We start from the raw sequence: 15,970 nt of genomic DNA, 5'->3' as shown, positions 1-15,970 counted from the left end.
CTGGCTTCTGTCACTATGCACAAATTAGAAGTGCCATCTAATTTCATAGTTTAAGCTCTTGCCATTGTGGCTAGTTTTTAAAGTCCTCCTTCAATCCCACTGGAATCCTGCAGATTTGTTTGAACAATGCAATACATATGTGGCTTCACAGTAAAGTTTGAATAAAGACTGTCATTTCATCATTTGTGTTTTCCTGTTTTTTAGGATGGTACAGAACCAGTGGTGAAGGATGTGGCCCCAGGAGACAGTGTCCACAGCCTGCTCAGTATTTTGGACACAATCACTGTGAGCTCCTTATTTCTCCATGTGTACATCAGACTAACTTCTCCACTTCTGTCCCGTTTTGCCCTTTTGATCTGTTTGTGTCCTCTCTCCACTGTTCATATTTCTACTCATGCTTCTCTCGTTAAGAGGCAAGTCTTTTTAAACTTTCCGTTTTTTGTCCATTACACCCATATCTGTGTTTTATATTTTTTCCAGTGACATGCTCTGTTTTGTTTCTATTTCCTACTGTATGTTGTCATACTTTGTTTTGTTCCTCCATTAAGGTGACCCATCTTTACTTAAAGCTGCTACCTCTTCTGGCGTTCTTATGATGGTCACAAATGTGTATTTGATCAGTCAACATCTTGAAAAAATCCTTCAGAACAAATTTAATTGATTGGTTAGTCTTCAGTATAAAAAATAAAACAAAGCTTCAAAAACCTTGTTGGAAATGGAAACTTTGATCATTAATCAAATATGTTAAATGATACAAATATGTGTCTTACAGTATGATTCAGCTTTGTTCTACATGTTTAAAATACCACAAGCACAAAGAACAAGTTCATATAATAAAATTAAGATGTAAAAAATGCATGATCTGATTAATTATTCCATTGACAATTCTAATTGGGTGGCTATTAACGCTAAAGTTGAAGATTTATGAGGTTCAAGTGACTGCGCCCTCTTCGCTTAATTTTTTCCTTTTCGAACTGTTTTGTCCTGCATGTGCCAGGGTTATCCAGCTCCATATAAGACTGTATGTGCACGGGCTGCAACTCGCTCCACCATCTTACGTTTACCTGCATCAGCCTTTGAGTCAGTGTTTAAGAAATACCCAGAGACACTTGTTCGCGTCATTCAGGTAACTTATTGTTTACCAGCAAATATACAGTATGTAGTTGAGCTTTTCCTTGAGACAATTTTTCCTCCCTTTGATACACATCATTAGAACATAAAATATATTATTTGAAAATAATGACAATCTGATGTTTGTGTTCTGCTCTGTTTAACTCAGTGTTTGTTTTTGTATGTGTTGCAGATAATCATGGTGCGCCTCCAGCGAGTCACCTTCTTGGCATTACATAACTATCTGGGCCTAACAACTGAGCTCTTCAATCCGGTAGGAGGGAAATTAATTAGTGCACACATATTTGTGTTTGTAAACAGTACACACACCATGACACAGAGAGGCTCACATTGAAGCACCAGTGGGTATGGATTTGTACATAAACAAGCACAGAAAGGCGCATATACACACTCAGTCACACACATGCAAGCTAATTTCACACAACATTAAGCACAGTATCATAACTCGTTCCTTCATAAAGCTCAGTGAAAATTATTATAACTCCTCCACAGAAAACGGGGAGGGCAGTAACCTTTACACCTGGCTTTGATGATGAACCAAAAATACTTTTTGCAAAAAAAAAAGCATAGAAGGGCGTTCACTTTGCCAATTCCTGAAGGCTTTAAACAATAGATTGTATTTATAATTGTTGTCATAAGTCTTCAAACATCCTCAAATAACTAATAAATTAAATATGAATGAACATTCAAACACAAAAAAATTCAAATACAATCAAATGTAAATAAGGAATTTTAAATCAAGACCGCAGTATGCAGGTTTAATTGGAAAACAATGTATTCAATTATTTCATACAAATAAGTTAAGAATAAAGACAAATTAAAAACACATTTAAGAAAACCCAATTATTAAAAGTGCATTTTAAAGAAGATGTATAACTGTACTATGTAAAACAGTCATTGCATCCAATTTTAGGTTGCTCTGTAAATGAATCCAGAGAAATGGGGCAACATATTTAAAGTCTGTTTTACTGAGATAACCGTTAACTGGAGGGGCAAATAGCGTAAGCCAATCCTGAGAGCTAGTGTTTTGAGTATGGTGTCTTTGGCTCAGGAGTGTAGACAGGTAGGGGGGCAATATACTGACGCTGGATATTGTTTCTGTGTTTACATTTTTCCAGAAATTTGTAAATTTGCTTACAACCCAATGATGATCTAAATGTGTAAATCTTCTTGTGCTTCAAATCTATTATGCATAAACTAATTCATGGTCACTCAAAATGTAACTGTAGTCCTCCTGACTAACTGAATTGTGTACTTGTTTGTTTTGTTGACTAATGGACAGGAGAGTCAGGTGGTACCCTTGTCCAATATAAACAGTGTGATGGGAGAGGCAACTTCTGGGAAGATCACTCGTCGTCTGTGCTTCCAGGACGAGTTACACGCTGGGACCATCGAGAGCCCCACAGAGACAGGTCACATACACATAATTCTAAACACATGCTGCACACATATTTAGTTTGTTACTTTGTGTTGTGTTGAGACTGATCCAGTGCTGGCACTTAACACTAAACAGATGGCGTAAAGGACAGTTCTCCAAACAGCTACAGGAAGCCGCGATCCATCTCGATGCCCACTGCCGACTGCACAGGTAGATCACTGACCCCCAATTTCCACCGATTGCAGAACGACTGCGGAGCCGCTTCGCTATGTCGCTATGTGTCCAGCTCTGGATATGTTGCGGAACAGCTGCGGCCATGACTGACAGCTGAAGTCACGAGGACCCACAAGATCTCGCGAATTTATGTAGAATAGAACCACAAAACCATCAACAGTTTTTCCATCCAGAGGAGTAGAGAGTAAACAGCTCTGTGCTGTGTTTTCAAGGTGTAGTGCAGAGAAATATGATCCGCCGTGAGCACGTCTATTTTATTTTTGAAAATTAACCGGATGTTTTATTTTGTTTCTGTGCTCGACTTCCTGTCCCGCACTATCTGCCGTGTGCTGAATTGCTGCGGAGCTGTCTGGCGTCCGGCAAATATAGAAGCTCTGCGCTTCTGCTCTGGAGGGCTGTGGACTGCCGGAGCTGGGACAGAGTCGGAACACAGTCGTTCTAAAGTTTTTCACCAGTCAGTAAAAATTCACACATTGACTTTATTGGAAACCTAATGACTCCGCCGCTATTCCAGAGCGGATCTGCAGCTGTTCCGCACCCGGTGAAAATTGGGGTAACTTGGACATAAGCGATCACCAAATGGCATATGTTTGAATCATTTTTACACAAAGCAAGAAAGCACACACACACACACACACACACACACACACACACAGACATACCTAAACTCACAATGCTCCTTTGTCCAGGTAATGACCTGAACATGGCTTGTGAACGAGCTCGAGTCACTATAGATGAGGCTCCATCCAGTCCTGTCACTCTCAAAGTAAGACTACTGCCAAGTCACTGGTTGGCTGTGTAGATGTTACACCGTATCCCAGCATCCTCCTGCAACTTATACTGCTGCTTGTCTTGTTTTTTACTCATTATTCACTTTTCTTCTGTCTGTTTTTGTAGTCCAATCTAAAGAAGAGTGTGACAATGCAGCACACACCCACTGAAGTGTTTCACTACACAGACAGTGGGGGGCACTCTGATGCCATCCACCTTAGTAAGAGCTGCACAATCCTCCAGGCTGCTAAGAAGGACCTGCTGGGAATCATCCAGCTACAGGTGACCGCTTGATCACAGAAAATAATTTGGTATAAATATCTTGCATGCATATTATGCAATGTGACACATTTTATTTTATTTATTTTAACGGCGTACATTTTTTTAAATTCCAAGATTAATGTTCTTTTTTGCCTAGCAAACTTTGTAGTTTTTTTACACATGCTATTGCATTAACTAGTAACGTTAGAAAAACTACAACACTACACCGGATCTAGCTAGACCGGAACCAAAACAACAAGCACACCGCGCATACTTGTTTGGGCTTGCGAGTTGGCCAAAGAGTAGTAACGTTACGTTTTGAGTGGATGGCGAGCGCGAGGCGCTGAAATAGATGCCTATAAGATTCTGGATGGAAAGTTTACTTTTTAAAACTTGCCAAATGATTCCATTGACAAGACCAAAGTGAGCTGTGTGTTTTGTTGTTGAGAACTGAGCTATCATCGCAGCACGTCCAGTCTGAAATACCACTTGATGGCCAACCACACAGCTGATGCCAAATCTCCGCCCCCTCGTCTAAGTATTTTTTTTCACCCTTTTATTGATGGAATGTGTTCTATTGTGTGAGAGATCATTTGCTCCAAGTGAGAATGTTACATGTGGAATTGAACACTACAGTAGCTTATATGCCAATGTTATTTTCAATAAATAGATCAAAATGTGCAATTAATTGCGAGTTAACTATGACAGTGTTGCAATTAATCACGATTCAATCTTTTAATCGTTTGACAGCAATAATAAATAAGCAGTTATTCTAAATATGGTTTTGTTGCAGGACCCCAGTCTACTTGAGGGCAGAGTGACACTCCATCAAGTCAAAGCTGGTTCTGTGGTGGCTCGTCAGGGAGACCAGGTTAGAACAACTTACAAAGCGTTCACAACTTTTTTTCTGTTGCACGACACTGACCACGTTTCCACGCACTTAATGTTCAGTTTATTTGCCCTCATTCCGAAAAAGACGACATTCCGACTAAGCTGTTTACGTGGCTAATGTGAGTGAATATTACACTTATATTCCCGTTTACATGTAGCCATGCAAAAAAAGATTTTTTTTCAAAGTTTACCAGCGGTGGCGGACTTGTTGGACCCTGCGAACACAGCGTCCATCTTTCATTCCTTCGACCAGCTTCTTGAAAAGGTCGCCGTAATGATGTGTGCGGATATCCAAAAAACTATTGATATCCAAGTCTTTGATAATGTTTAAAAGTAGCTGTGTTTCTCCTTCTTACCAGGTCCTTCTTACAGTCTTGCAAACTGTTGGTTTGTGTACAGCAACCATAGCAACGCACAGAGCTGACCATAAGCCGTAAACAGGCTAGAGTAAACTGTGAACTGTGGTGAAACCCCCGCAGATCCAAGTTGAGATGCATATTCTGAATGCGCTGTAAACATGTCCAAAGAATGCCTCTAAAACCCAAATAATACCAGAATATTCCACGTCTTAATCGGGAAATGCTATGTCAATGCCACAAATCAATGCCACAGTCAAATTAAGTTTTTTTCATCTGAGGAAGCTGGTAAAGGTGAAACCTTTCCTTTCCAGGCAGCAGTTAGAAACCGTAATCCATGCCTTCATTTCTTTACGGCTGGATTACTGTAATTCCCTTTATTTTGGACTCAGTAAATCCCTACTCGCACGTCTGCAGCTAGTCCAGAACGCTGCTGCACGGGTTTTGACTGGAACCCGGAAGAGAGAACACATCACTCCCGTCCTGGCTTCACTTCACTGGCTGCCTGTGCATTTTAGAGTCCATTTTAAAATCCTCTTGATTACTTTTAAAGCTTTAAACGGTCTTGCCCCGTCTTATTTAACTCAGCTACTCAACCACTACACTCCCTCCCGGTCACTCCGGTCGGCTGACCAGTTGCTCCTGGTCGTCCCCGGATCCAAGCGGTAGCTTAGAGGCGACAGGGCCTTTTCTGTTTGTGCTCCTAAGTTATGGAATGCCCTACCTTTGACCATTCGTCAGGCTTCCTCAATACCGATTTTTAAAACTCTTCTTAAAACTCATTTCTACACGTTGGCTTTCAACCCAAACTGAGACTTGATCTTATCTGTTTTTATATGGTGTTATTGGCTAGATCTTCACCCCCAGTTTATTATTTTTATGATATTGTGACTGTTATTTTTATCTGTGTTTGCTGCCTTCATGTACAGCACTTTGTTCAGCTACTGCTGATGTGAAAGCGCTTTATAAATAAAGTGATGATGATGATGATGATGATGATGATGTTTAGAAAAAGCCCTTATTTGGAATATGCTGTTTACATGACCTGTATCAATTTTGGAATATTGCCATATTCTAAATAGTTGTGGAATATCGGTGTGCATGTTAACGTAAGGTTTAATGTATTGGGTTTTCCATGTTCACGATTGTCTCTTTTTTTATTGGAGAATGTAGAGGCATTGCAAGACAAGGTTCACTGATAGAGCCGTGTGTCTTTTAATGCGTTAAACTTCTTCTGTGGTACCATCAACAACAAAAATGTAGTTGCCTTAATTTATTGTATTCCAGTGCAGTATTTAAGCTCCTGTCTTACACTTGATCTGGCAGCATTTTCCACAAAAAAAAAACAATTTTTACAGAGCAACTCCCAGCCAGATATGTAGGACAAAGGCCTGAACTAAGCCACACAAATAAATGAAATTTAGATAGATTTTAATCTTTTCTCTTTAAAATTCAGGCAGTTTGGTCTGTTCAGATGCACACATTTTCTGACAACTTGTAATGTCATATAAGACAGTGCTGTTTTTTTGACTCAAGATAAATGGAGATTAACTTTTTGTTTGAAATACAAAAGTACAATTCATAACTTATCAATAGAACTAATGCTAATTCCTGTGAAATAATTTTTTTTTTTAACAAAAAATCAATGTGTCCCATTAGCACACCTAAATCTCAGCATTCAACCTTCAGGCTTTCAGATATGTGCTCTTCTTCTCTCCTCTCGGTGCTTTAGGAGGTGAGCATCCAGTTTGTGATCTCTGGCCTCCTTCATGTTTACCAGCGGATGATTGACCGTGAAGAAGAGACACGTCTGTTTGTGACGCACCCCGGAGAGCTTGTTGGTCAACTCGCTGTCCTGACCGGAGAACCCCTCATATTTACTGTTCGAGCCCAGCGAGACTGCAGCTTCCTCTCCATTTCCAAAACCCACTTCTATGAGTCAGTTACCAAAAATAAAAAAACATAAAAACAAACTTACACCTAAGAACCATGTTTAAAATAACAACAGGAATGGTCTTTTACCCTGTTTTTCTGTTGATTTTTTTTCAATTCCTCAGGATAATGCGTGTGGAGCCAAAGGTAGTGTTGAACGTCGCTCACACAGTGGTGAGGAGGATGTCATCTTTTGTCAGACAGATAGACTTTGCTCTCGACTGGATGGCTGTGGAAGCTGGCAGGGCGGTGTACAGGTATTCTACTGATAACCTTGTAACATGTTGGAAAAATGGTGTTCGGACAACAATACAACACAATACATTAGTGGAAGAGCAATCAATCAGTTTTAGATCCATTCCAGACAAGTAAACGGTGGAGATTTTGGTTCACATGCTTGTTTGCACATTGGCAGTGAATTAAAGTTATCTGTATATTTTTCAGGCAGGGAGAGAAATCCGACAGTACTTTCATAGTGCTGAGTGGTCGACTGCGCTCTGTAATCTTGAAGGAAGATGGCAAGAAGGAGCTGATAGGAGAGTACGGACGCGGTGACCTGATTGGAGTGGTAAGGACCATGATGGGAAAGACAGATGGTTGATAGTTGTAAAACTAAAAATATCTAATATATTTTTTACTTCTAGTTTCCTCATAAATATCAATGACTGTACATCGGGATGAAGAGTTCGGAGTTTTTCTTCAAAGTCTTAAAAAACAAGCAGATTTAAAAATCCAGGACATTAATAGTTAATCATCACATAACGTTCTGTCAGTATGTATGGTTGAAAAAACAGGTGCTGCCAGTATGTCTAAAAGTGGATACTCATGCCAGGTTTGAGCTTTCATTTGATAAACTTTGTAAAACAAAGTCACTTTGTCACACTTCACCCACTTTCCTACTGGTTGGTGTGGCTGATCTCTGCCACGGTGCTTCTAATAATACTTGGGTTGATGGAAGCCATGGTTACTGTAACCTGGAGGAGGGGAGCTGTCATTGCAGCTCCTGCAATGGTGGCTAACTTTCAGAGACATATTTAGCATGGCTGTGTTGACGTCAGCTCTTGATGAGATGCAAAGCTCTTATTTATAGCGCTCTTTTTTTTTTTTTTTTTTACTTAAACTCTAAAACTCTTGGAACGAACGGTAATAGACTAATATTCTAACATAAAACTGGTTTAAAGCTTAAATTACGTAACCCACTTACATAAGAATGTATACAACTCCTGAAAGTATCTGTATTTTGAAATTAATATTTATTTGGTATTACATTATGTCATGTGTTGTGTAATGATCTCAGTCTCTTTTAATGATGGACCTTTTTTTGTTTTCTGACCGAGTAAACAATACGCTGTGTCTTTTGTTTCTCTGCAGGTGGAGAGCTTGACCCATCAGAACAGAGCCACCACAGTGCACGCTGTACGAGACTCTGAACTGGCCAAGTTACCAGTAGGAGCTCTCAGCTCCATCAAGAGGAAGTTCCCACAGGTAGGTGAACCTCAATGACATTTAAAATGTCAGCTAATGTGAAAATACAATTATTTGTGGTTAATGTGTAGTGATGATGGGATTGAACCTAACCCTTGACAATGAGCATTTGAATGAATCCTCATCATCTGGACAATAATGTGGGAAAGGGTTCATTCAACATTTTGAATGTAAAATACTTCACATAACTGATGTTTTAAAGCATTGATGTTTACATGGTGCAGCTGTCTGTCTGATGAGTAACATAGGGTCTTATGTTGTGCCTGTCAGGTTGTAACCAGGTTGATCCATTTACTTGGACAGAAGATCCTCCAGCAGGTTAATGGTCCTCTGACAGGTGTGTGTCTACTTGTGCAGAAACTACAGGGTTTGCCTCACTGGTGTTGGTGTTTATTTCAACTCACTATTGAAGGGGAAATTTACTAATACGTATGCACGTCCCCAGCTCGCAGTTTGGCCGTTCGCACTCCTGGCAGTAAGTGGGATGTAGGGAACCCAGCCTCCAACCTCTCCACTGTGACAGTCCTGCCTGTATCAGAAGATGTACCTCTCACCGCCTTCACCCTGGAGCTGCAGCATGCACTCATGGCAATAGGTAAGAAAAAAAAAAATATATAGGAGCTCGAGGTTTTTTGAATTAATGTTTTACTGCCATTATGGCTTTTTGTAAACATTTAGACATCACGCTTACAACTTAGGTGTAATGTGTCCGGTCATCTTGTATAATAGGTACTCCCCGCTATGATATAATGGATTCTCCCCTGTAGATGCATTTTAGATCCTAAAGGTCCTGTTTTACTCCAGTCCTTAATCTGAATGGATGGTGCCCTCAGGACAGCTCCTTTTCTCTGCTGTATGTGTGCGTTCAGTCTGGTAAGATAAGTAGATTCAGTTTAGTGAAGTGAGGAATTAGGTTTTATTACAACAAGAGCATTTAAGGCCTGTAAGAGGGGTGACCCACCTGGTGTATATATGTGCATTTTTGGAAGTTAGTTACCTGTACTCTCAGTGCAGCTCCCTGCTTTTGTTTTATTGTAATATTTTGATTAAAAGCACTTCACCCACTCATGCTAGTCAATAGTCAAAATGTCTGGTTTAAGCACATGTCTAATCCACTTGACTTAGACAGGTGCTTAAACCAGACAAATTGACAGTAACTGCTGTGATATTACACACACAGGTCCCACTCTTCTGCTGACCAGTGATACTATCAAACAGCGACTTGGATCTGCAGCACTAGACAGGTATGTTTTGTCGCTGACTAAAATGTTTGGGAATATGGCGTTCTCTTAAGCACCCCCCAAATATTCATACTACTACTACTACTACTAATAATAATACTCATTACGACTAGTTGGCCAATTTAGATTTTTTTTGCCTGGACTCTCTGTCTTTCTGACTCACTCACTCAATAAATTCAGTTTAAGTATGCTTTATTGGCACAAAAGGAAAATGGATCTACTGTGCACTGCCAGCTAGGCAGTGCTGCCTGTCATTAATGGACTCCTTTTCTCTTCAGTGTCCATGAGTACCGACTGTCTAGCTGGCTGGGCCAACAAGAAGACCTACATCGCATAGTTCTTTACCAGACGGACTACACACTGACCCCGTGGACACAGCGGTGCATCCGTCAGGCCGACTGCATCATCATTGTGGGACTAGGAGAGCAGGACCCTGCTGTTGGGGAGGTGAGGTGTTAGGGTTGGGTTACAGGGGAAGAAAGGTGAGAGGGTAATTGGTAGCAAGCTATGGGTTTAGGAATTATTTTTTTTGTTTGATGTGCTTGAGGGTTGCTTGACTCACAATTTTTTAAAACATCAAAAAATAGTGGAAAATGCCCATCACAAGTTTCCAAAGTCCAAGACTACATCTTCAGATTGATTGGTGTCACCAACCACTAGTTCATTGTAATTCAATTTACAATTACATAAGACAAACAAAAGCAACACATCCTCACATTTGAGAAGCTGGAATCAGCAAACATTTGGCATTTTTGCCAGTACTTTAATATTTAAACTTTTTTTTGGTTGCTTGTTGCGGCCTAAAAACAGTGCTATAGAAGCCGTAAAGTTGTGAACCAGACAAATAAGCAATGAGCTGAAACATACTATAAAGCTCAGTGATGCAAATGGTAGCTGCAGATTTGGGTGATAAATCTCTGTAGGTTCATCACAACAAGCTACTCTTTTTGCATTGTCACATTCTAGCCACTTAAAGGATATGGCTGGCAATGTTTTATATTTTTGTAGTTTTCAAATTCCATGAAAAGACTAAAACAAACAATGTATTAGTTAGTCTCTCAATACTTTCTGACTTCTCCTCTCTGTGACTCTCATCCCTAGACAGACTGGGTCCAGCTGAAGACATGCATCTTTAAAAAAAGCTAAAAGTAAAACATCAATGTGTTAATGGTCTGTTACAGTTGACCATACATTTTCTAGCCTTGTTAAGATTTTTCTCTCCAGAGAAATCATCACACCAATTACTATTAACAGATATTTGGATCAGTACTGATTGTCATGCTCTTAAATCATGGTTATACCCAGGGGTTAACCAACCTAATGGTCACACCGGCTGTGAAAGGTTTGTATCTGACCTTTGGGCATATTGGCGAAATGAGCAAAGTGTGGATGGATGTTGTGAAAGAGAGGTGGAGTGCAAGAGAAAGAAGGTGCCTGTCCAGCTGATGAATAGTAGTTAATTGCCTTCCAAGGGGAAAATGGGCACAGAGAAAAGTAAGGAATGTGTCATTGTTTAACAGGAGATTGTGGGAGAAATGGAAAGATCAATCAATATTTGCTTAGGCTCAGAATGAGTCATAGCTCTGTGTGTGTGTGTGTGTGTGTGTGCTCTGAAATATAAACCCAGACACTCTCTTACCTAGCACATACACTAAACCCTTAGCAGAGGGCCTGATCACTGAGTAACAGATCTGACCTTCATCTCAGACTGCTTTTTTTTTTTTTTTTTTTGAAGACAAACGGCCTTGCACTTGGAAAAAAATGTGAACGAAATAAACTAAAATGTAATTAAGAGATTCACTTCTCGAATAATCTCCCATTTTGACCTTATTGCCCAACCGGCTATCCACAATTACATTGTAGCTCCTGACATAAAGTAGTATATTTTGGAATGTTGATCGTTGATGAGCCACTCTGGGGGGGGGAAGTGATGGGAATAAAATGTTCTAAAACACTTTTTTTTTTTTTTTTTTTTGCAATCAAATTTTTGTGCAAAACATTGGTCCAGATGACAATTTACAGAAAAGTACACTACACATACCAAAAAAGGCACAGTGCACCTCCTCCACAATCCTACCCTGCGACCAAATGTTTCCACACCCAAAACCGAGGAAATACAGGAAGGATGGTGACACAACAAAAAGAAGAAGCAAGAACGATTTCTGCAGTTAAATGTTCTAAAATATCTGTGCTTGATGTCTTCCCTCTAGCTAGAGCGTATGTTGGAAGGAAGTGCAGTGCGTGCCCAGAAGCAGCTAGTGCTGTTGCACAAAGAAGATGGCCCCCCACCCAAAGGAACTGTGGACTGGCTAAACATGCGAAGCTGGATCTCCAGGCACCTCCACCTCTCTTGTCCCCGAAGGGTCTTCTCTAGGAGGAGCCTGCCCAAACTGGTAGGAATGGAAAATATGACCAGAGTTGACCAGATGAGTTTTTTTATTATGACCCCCCCCCCCTTCTGGCTGTCCCCTTCTCAGCCTCTTTAGTTTGTTCTCATAATCTTTTCTTTCTTATTCGACATTTACATATTTTCTCTCATCCATTCAATTCTTCTTCCACCACCTCACTCATTCCTCTCTACTTGTATTACAGTAATTCCCCTGTTTTTCAGTTGGAGCTATATCAACGTGTGTTTGAGAAGCCAGCAGACCGTCACTCAGACTTCTCCCGCCTGGCCCGCGTTCTCACGGGCAATGCTATTGCTCTCATCCTGGGAGGAGGAGGGGCCAGGTAACGCCAACCTGCTCCCTGTCTTTCCAAACATGAATTTTAAAAGTTCATGTCATAATTTACTGCATCTAGCACATTAACTTTTATATATAACATTTGAATTATGTCTCCTCTTCTGGGCTTAATCGATTAAAGATTAACCCCAAAGCTTTTTAGGGTTACTCTTTCTGTATTTTTGGGGGGTAAATAGTTAAATTTCTTTATGTGATCCCATGTTTATTTCTCCACCGTCCTGTTCAGGGGTTGTTCACAGGTGGGGGTAATGCGAGCTCTCTGCGAGGCCGGTATCCCAGTGGACCTCATTGGTGGCACCTCCATTGGTTCCCTGATGGGGGCACTTTATGCCGAGGACCGTAGCCACAGCCGCATGAGGATGAGGGCCAAAGAATGGGCAATGGTAAGAGTCAATGCCAGTAACAATGACACTACTCTTGTCATAAACCTAATTGGAAGTATGGGAAATATGAGAGCTGATAATATTTTAGTCTGTAGGCATTTCAAATGTTATCCCATAACCCAAAACATTAATGGAACATCATTAAAACATACTTCAACGAAAAGAGAAACAGTTCAGAACATAGTCCCATGAGCCGTTAGCGCAGAGCACACGGCATCCTGTCAGTCGTTACAATATTGTGCACACATTACGCTAAAGTTAAAGAATTCAAACACCTGTGCCTTCCATGTATTCCCTGCATTAGCCTACTGTTTGTATTGATATGACCACCTTTTCACCTTGCATTCCTTTACGGTTTGTGAATGTTCCGCTGAGGCAGTGTGGCTACTCTTTGTGTCTGTTTACTTTGGTTGTAATGGCAATCAAAGTTAGTGTCGGGAAAATGGGGTTGAGTGCATCGGGAGTGAACTAAAAATAATAATCCAATAGGCCTACATAAAATATATTGATGACAATGACATCAATTATATTTAGTAATTCAACATATGTATTCATGTTACTTTTATTTTTAATCAAGAAATGTAAACGAAGTGCAGTGCTGTCTTGGTTCAGAATTCCCACATGAACCTACTCAAACCTCCACCTCACCCGCTGCCTATGGATGGAGGAGGATGGACGGATGGACGGACGGATTTGAACCAGTGACGTTCTGTGTCTTAGGCCCCCGCAGTTGTTTTTAACCTTTTGAAACTTACAGTGCAGTTTTGATGTATCAGGAGCTTGATCAAACATGTTCAGAATGTTACACATCTGCTGACTGCAGAGCATGGAGAGACAGCCTAATTATGTCTAGAATTAGATCAAATAATTTTGACAAACAAGTGGTTAAGTGGGATCATTTAGTAGACATTATTTTGTTTTGTGGAAGAGAAGCCAATTTCAACAGCTCTTCTTCCACTTGCTCCAGTATGGAGAGAGGAATATTTTCCACCAATAGTAATTTTCTGCTTGTGAGTCTGTCCTTGTGTAGGGGACTCTTTCTAACTGCATTTTTTTTAAATCTTATTTTATTGCAGTTTAGACCTCCATTCTACTTTTTATATAACTAACCAAGCCGGGCTGATTAACCATCAAAAGTAACCGGCTGATGTTGCACACACAGCCCTGGATGGTTTGCACATTGAGCTCATGAGAACAACAGAGCCTTTTTAGTTATAATATGGGAATTATCCATGTCTTTAATCATGTGACCATCCATGACGGCTGATTTAAGACATCTAAAGGTCTACATCTACAGTCTACAGGCTGAACATGTGGTATGATTCGTCTTCCCCCAGTGTATCCAGAACCTCCTCCTCTGGCTCTCTAATTATTAACCTTTCCTCTAGAAGCGGCGGCTCCAAGCTCGTCCTTTGCAAAATCAAGACAGTTTGCTGTTGAAATGATGATGACTTTTTATTGGGAGTGAGTTTAGCTTTTTAAGATTTTTCTAATTACTACAAAGAGCATGTGAACACACCATGAGGAAGGAAAAACGATAAGATAACCTTATTATAGCTTATGTATATAGCACTGACAAAAACAATGAATGAAAATCCATCACGTTTTCTTTTATGTCAAATTAATCTTATAATTCTCAGGGATTAAATCTGATTCATAATGGGGGAAAAAAACAGATTAAGGCAATTGCAATTTTGTAGATAAACGAAGCCATTTGATCTTTATTTTCCCTTGCAGGAAATGACATCAGTGTTTAAGAAGGTTTTGGATTTGACGTACCCAATCACCTCCATGTTTTCCGGTGCTTCCTTCAACTCCAGCCTCAGCAATGTCTTCAATAGCAAACAGATTGAGGTGAGTTTGAGAACCCAAATATTACAATTAATTAGTTTCAGCTGATAAAGATGGTGGTGGCGCAGGATAAGCAAATGCATCATGTGAACTTAATGTTTATCTTTTTGGATCTAACCTTTTGTGTATGCAGGACCTGCGGATCCCGTATTTCAATATTACAACTGACATCACTGCCTCTGCCATGAGAGTACACACTGATGGTAGGCACAGTGTTTTGTTTCTTTTTGTTATTTAAAAGAACCATTTTGTTATTATTTGCTTAAAGTGTCAGTTCATTTTAAATGACAAAAATGAGTTTTCATACCTAAAGTGGTATTTTGCAGTGTTATTTCTGTTTTAGCTGCCTTCTGCCACCACTGTCGTCATTTGTGAACTGACCCTCTTAATTAGTCTTACTGATGAGTCTATTTTCTGTCAGTTAAGGTAATTTGCTTTTAATTAAATACAGTGCTTAATAAGCACCAAACTTGAGTTACCTGTGTGCCGTTTCAGGTTCTCTGTGGCGGTATGTTCGAGCCAGCATGTCTTTGTCTGGGTATCTGCCTCCTCTCTGCGACCCCAAAGATGGACACCTGCTGATGGATGGAGGCTACATCAACAACTTGCCAGGTGTGTTACACTTTCAGTCTTTCAGTTTTAATAATTTATACCTGCCTAGGCATTCTTTCTCTCAGTGCCTTGATTATGTCAATTTATACTATTCTAACACCCATGTATGATTAATGATTTCTTTTCTTTTTTTCTTCTGTTCCACCTTTTGTTTCCATTTCTTCCTCTTCTGTCAGCGGATGTGGCGCGCTCCATGGGGGCTAAAGTGGTGATAGCTATTGACGTGGGTAGCCGAGATGAAACCAACCTCACTAATTATGGCGACTCACTCTCAGGCTGGTGGCTGCTATGGAAACGCCTCAACCCCCTAGCTGAGAAAGTAAAGGTAATGGATTGATTTAAAAATAAAGACAACAGACTGCGAGGATACGTTTTAAAAGTAAATGAGTTCTATGAATAACAATGAGGACATTTTTAGAGGTGTTTTTCAGTGATGCAAATGTTCGTTTCTACACTTTCTACACTTATGGTCTTAGGTGTTAAACATGGCAGAGATTCAGACTCGGCTGGCCTACGTGTGCTGCGTTAGGCAGCTGGAGTCTGTGAAGAGCAGCGACTACTGCGAGTATATCAGACCTCCAATCGACAGATACGGAACACTGGAGTTTGGCAAGTTTGATGAGATTGCTGTAAGTTTAAGCAACAAATATTTGACAAATTCCCAAAGGGCATAGTGGGGTATCTTTAATTAATTTTGTAC

General features: G+C 40.2%; 1 protein-coding gene across 3 annotated transcripts in view; it reads left to right on the top strand.

The window, feature by feature from the left end:
* Positions 1 to 15,970, top strand: part of pnpla7a (patatin-like phospholipase domain containing 7a) — a 29,708-nt gene that overhangs the window by 5,396 nt on the left and 8,342 nt on the right. For all 3 annotated transcript variants that reach the window (XM_032539012.1, XM_032539011.1, XM_032539013.1), the window contains exons 9-32: positions 205 to 285; positions 998 to 1,126; positions 1,304 to 1,384; positions 2,414 to 2,543; positions 2,645 to 2,719; positions 3,433 to 3,509; positions 3,641 to 3,796; positions 4,569 to 4,646; positions 6,755 to 6,960; positions 7,080 to 7,211; positions 7,399 to 7,522; positions 8,326 to 8,439; positions 8,710 to 8,776; positions 8,885 to 9,034; positions 9,620 to 9,683; positions 9,959 to 10,127; positions 11,891 to 12,073; positions 12,292 to 12,410; positions 12,651 to 12,807; positions 14,545 to 14,661; positions 14,792 to 14,861; positions 15,154 to 15,270; positions 15,447 to 15,595; positions 15,747 to 15,899. In XM_032539012.1, the coding sequence (XP_032394903.1) occupies positions 205 to 285; positions 998 to 1,126; positions 1,304 to 1,384; positions 2,414 to 2,543; positions 2,645 to 2,719; positions 3,433 to 3,509; positions 3,641 to 3,796; positions 4,569 to 4,646; positions 6,755 to 6,960; positions 7,080 to 7,211; positions 7,399 to 7,522; positions 8,326 to 8,439; positions 8,710 to 8,776; positions 8,885 to 9,034; positions 9,620 to 9,683; positions 9,959 to 10,127; positions 11,891 to 12,073; positions 12,292 to 12,410; positions 12,651 to 12,807; positions 14,545 to 14,661; positions 14,792 to 14,861; positions 15,154 to 15,270; positions 15,447 to 15,595; positions 15,747 to 15,899 (2,898 nt within the window). The remainder of the gene's footprint in view (positions 1 to 204; positions 286 to 997; positions 1,127 to 1,303; positions 1,385 to 2,413; positions 2,544 to 2,644; positions 2,720 to 3,432; positions 3,510 to 3,640; positions 3,797 to 4,568; positions 4,647 to 6,754; positions 6,961 to 7,079; positions 7,212 to 7,398; positions 7,523 to 8,325; positions 8,440 to 8,709; positions 8,777 to 8,884; positions 9,035 to 9,619; positions 9,684 to 9,958; positions 10,128 to 11,890; positions 12,074 to 12,291; positions 12,411 to 12,650; positions 12,808 to 14,544; positions 14,662 to 14,791; positions 14,862 to 15,153; positions 15,271 to 15,446; positions 15,596 to 15,746; positions 15,900 to 15,970) is intronic.

The sequence above is a fragment of the Etheostoma spectabile genome, chromosome 16 (genome assembly GCF_008692095.1).
Source record: "Etheostoma spectabile isolate EspeVRDwgs_2016 chromosome 16, UIUC_Espe_1.0, whole genome shotgun sequence".
NCBI classification, from domain to species: domain Eukaryota; kingdom Metazoa; phylum Chordata; class Actinopteri; order Perciformes; family Percidae; genus Etheostoma; species Etheostoma spectabile.
The sequence above is the reverse complement of the archived record's forward strand: the minus strand, read 5'-3'. Positions and strand labels throughout refer to the sequence as shown.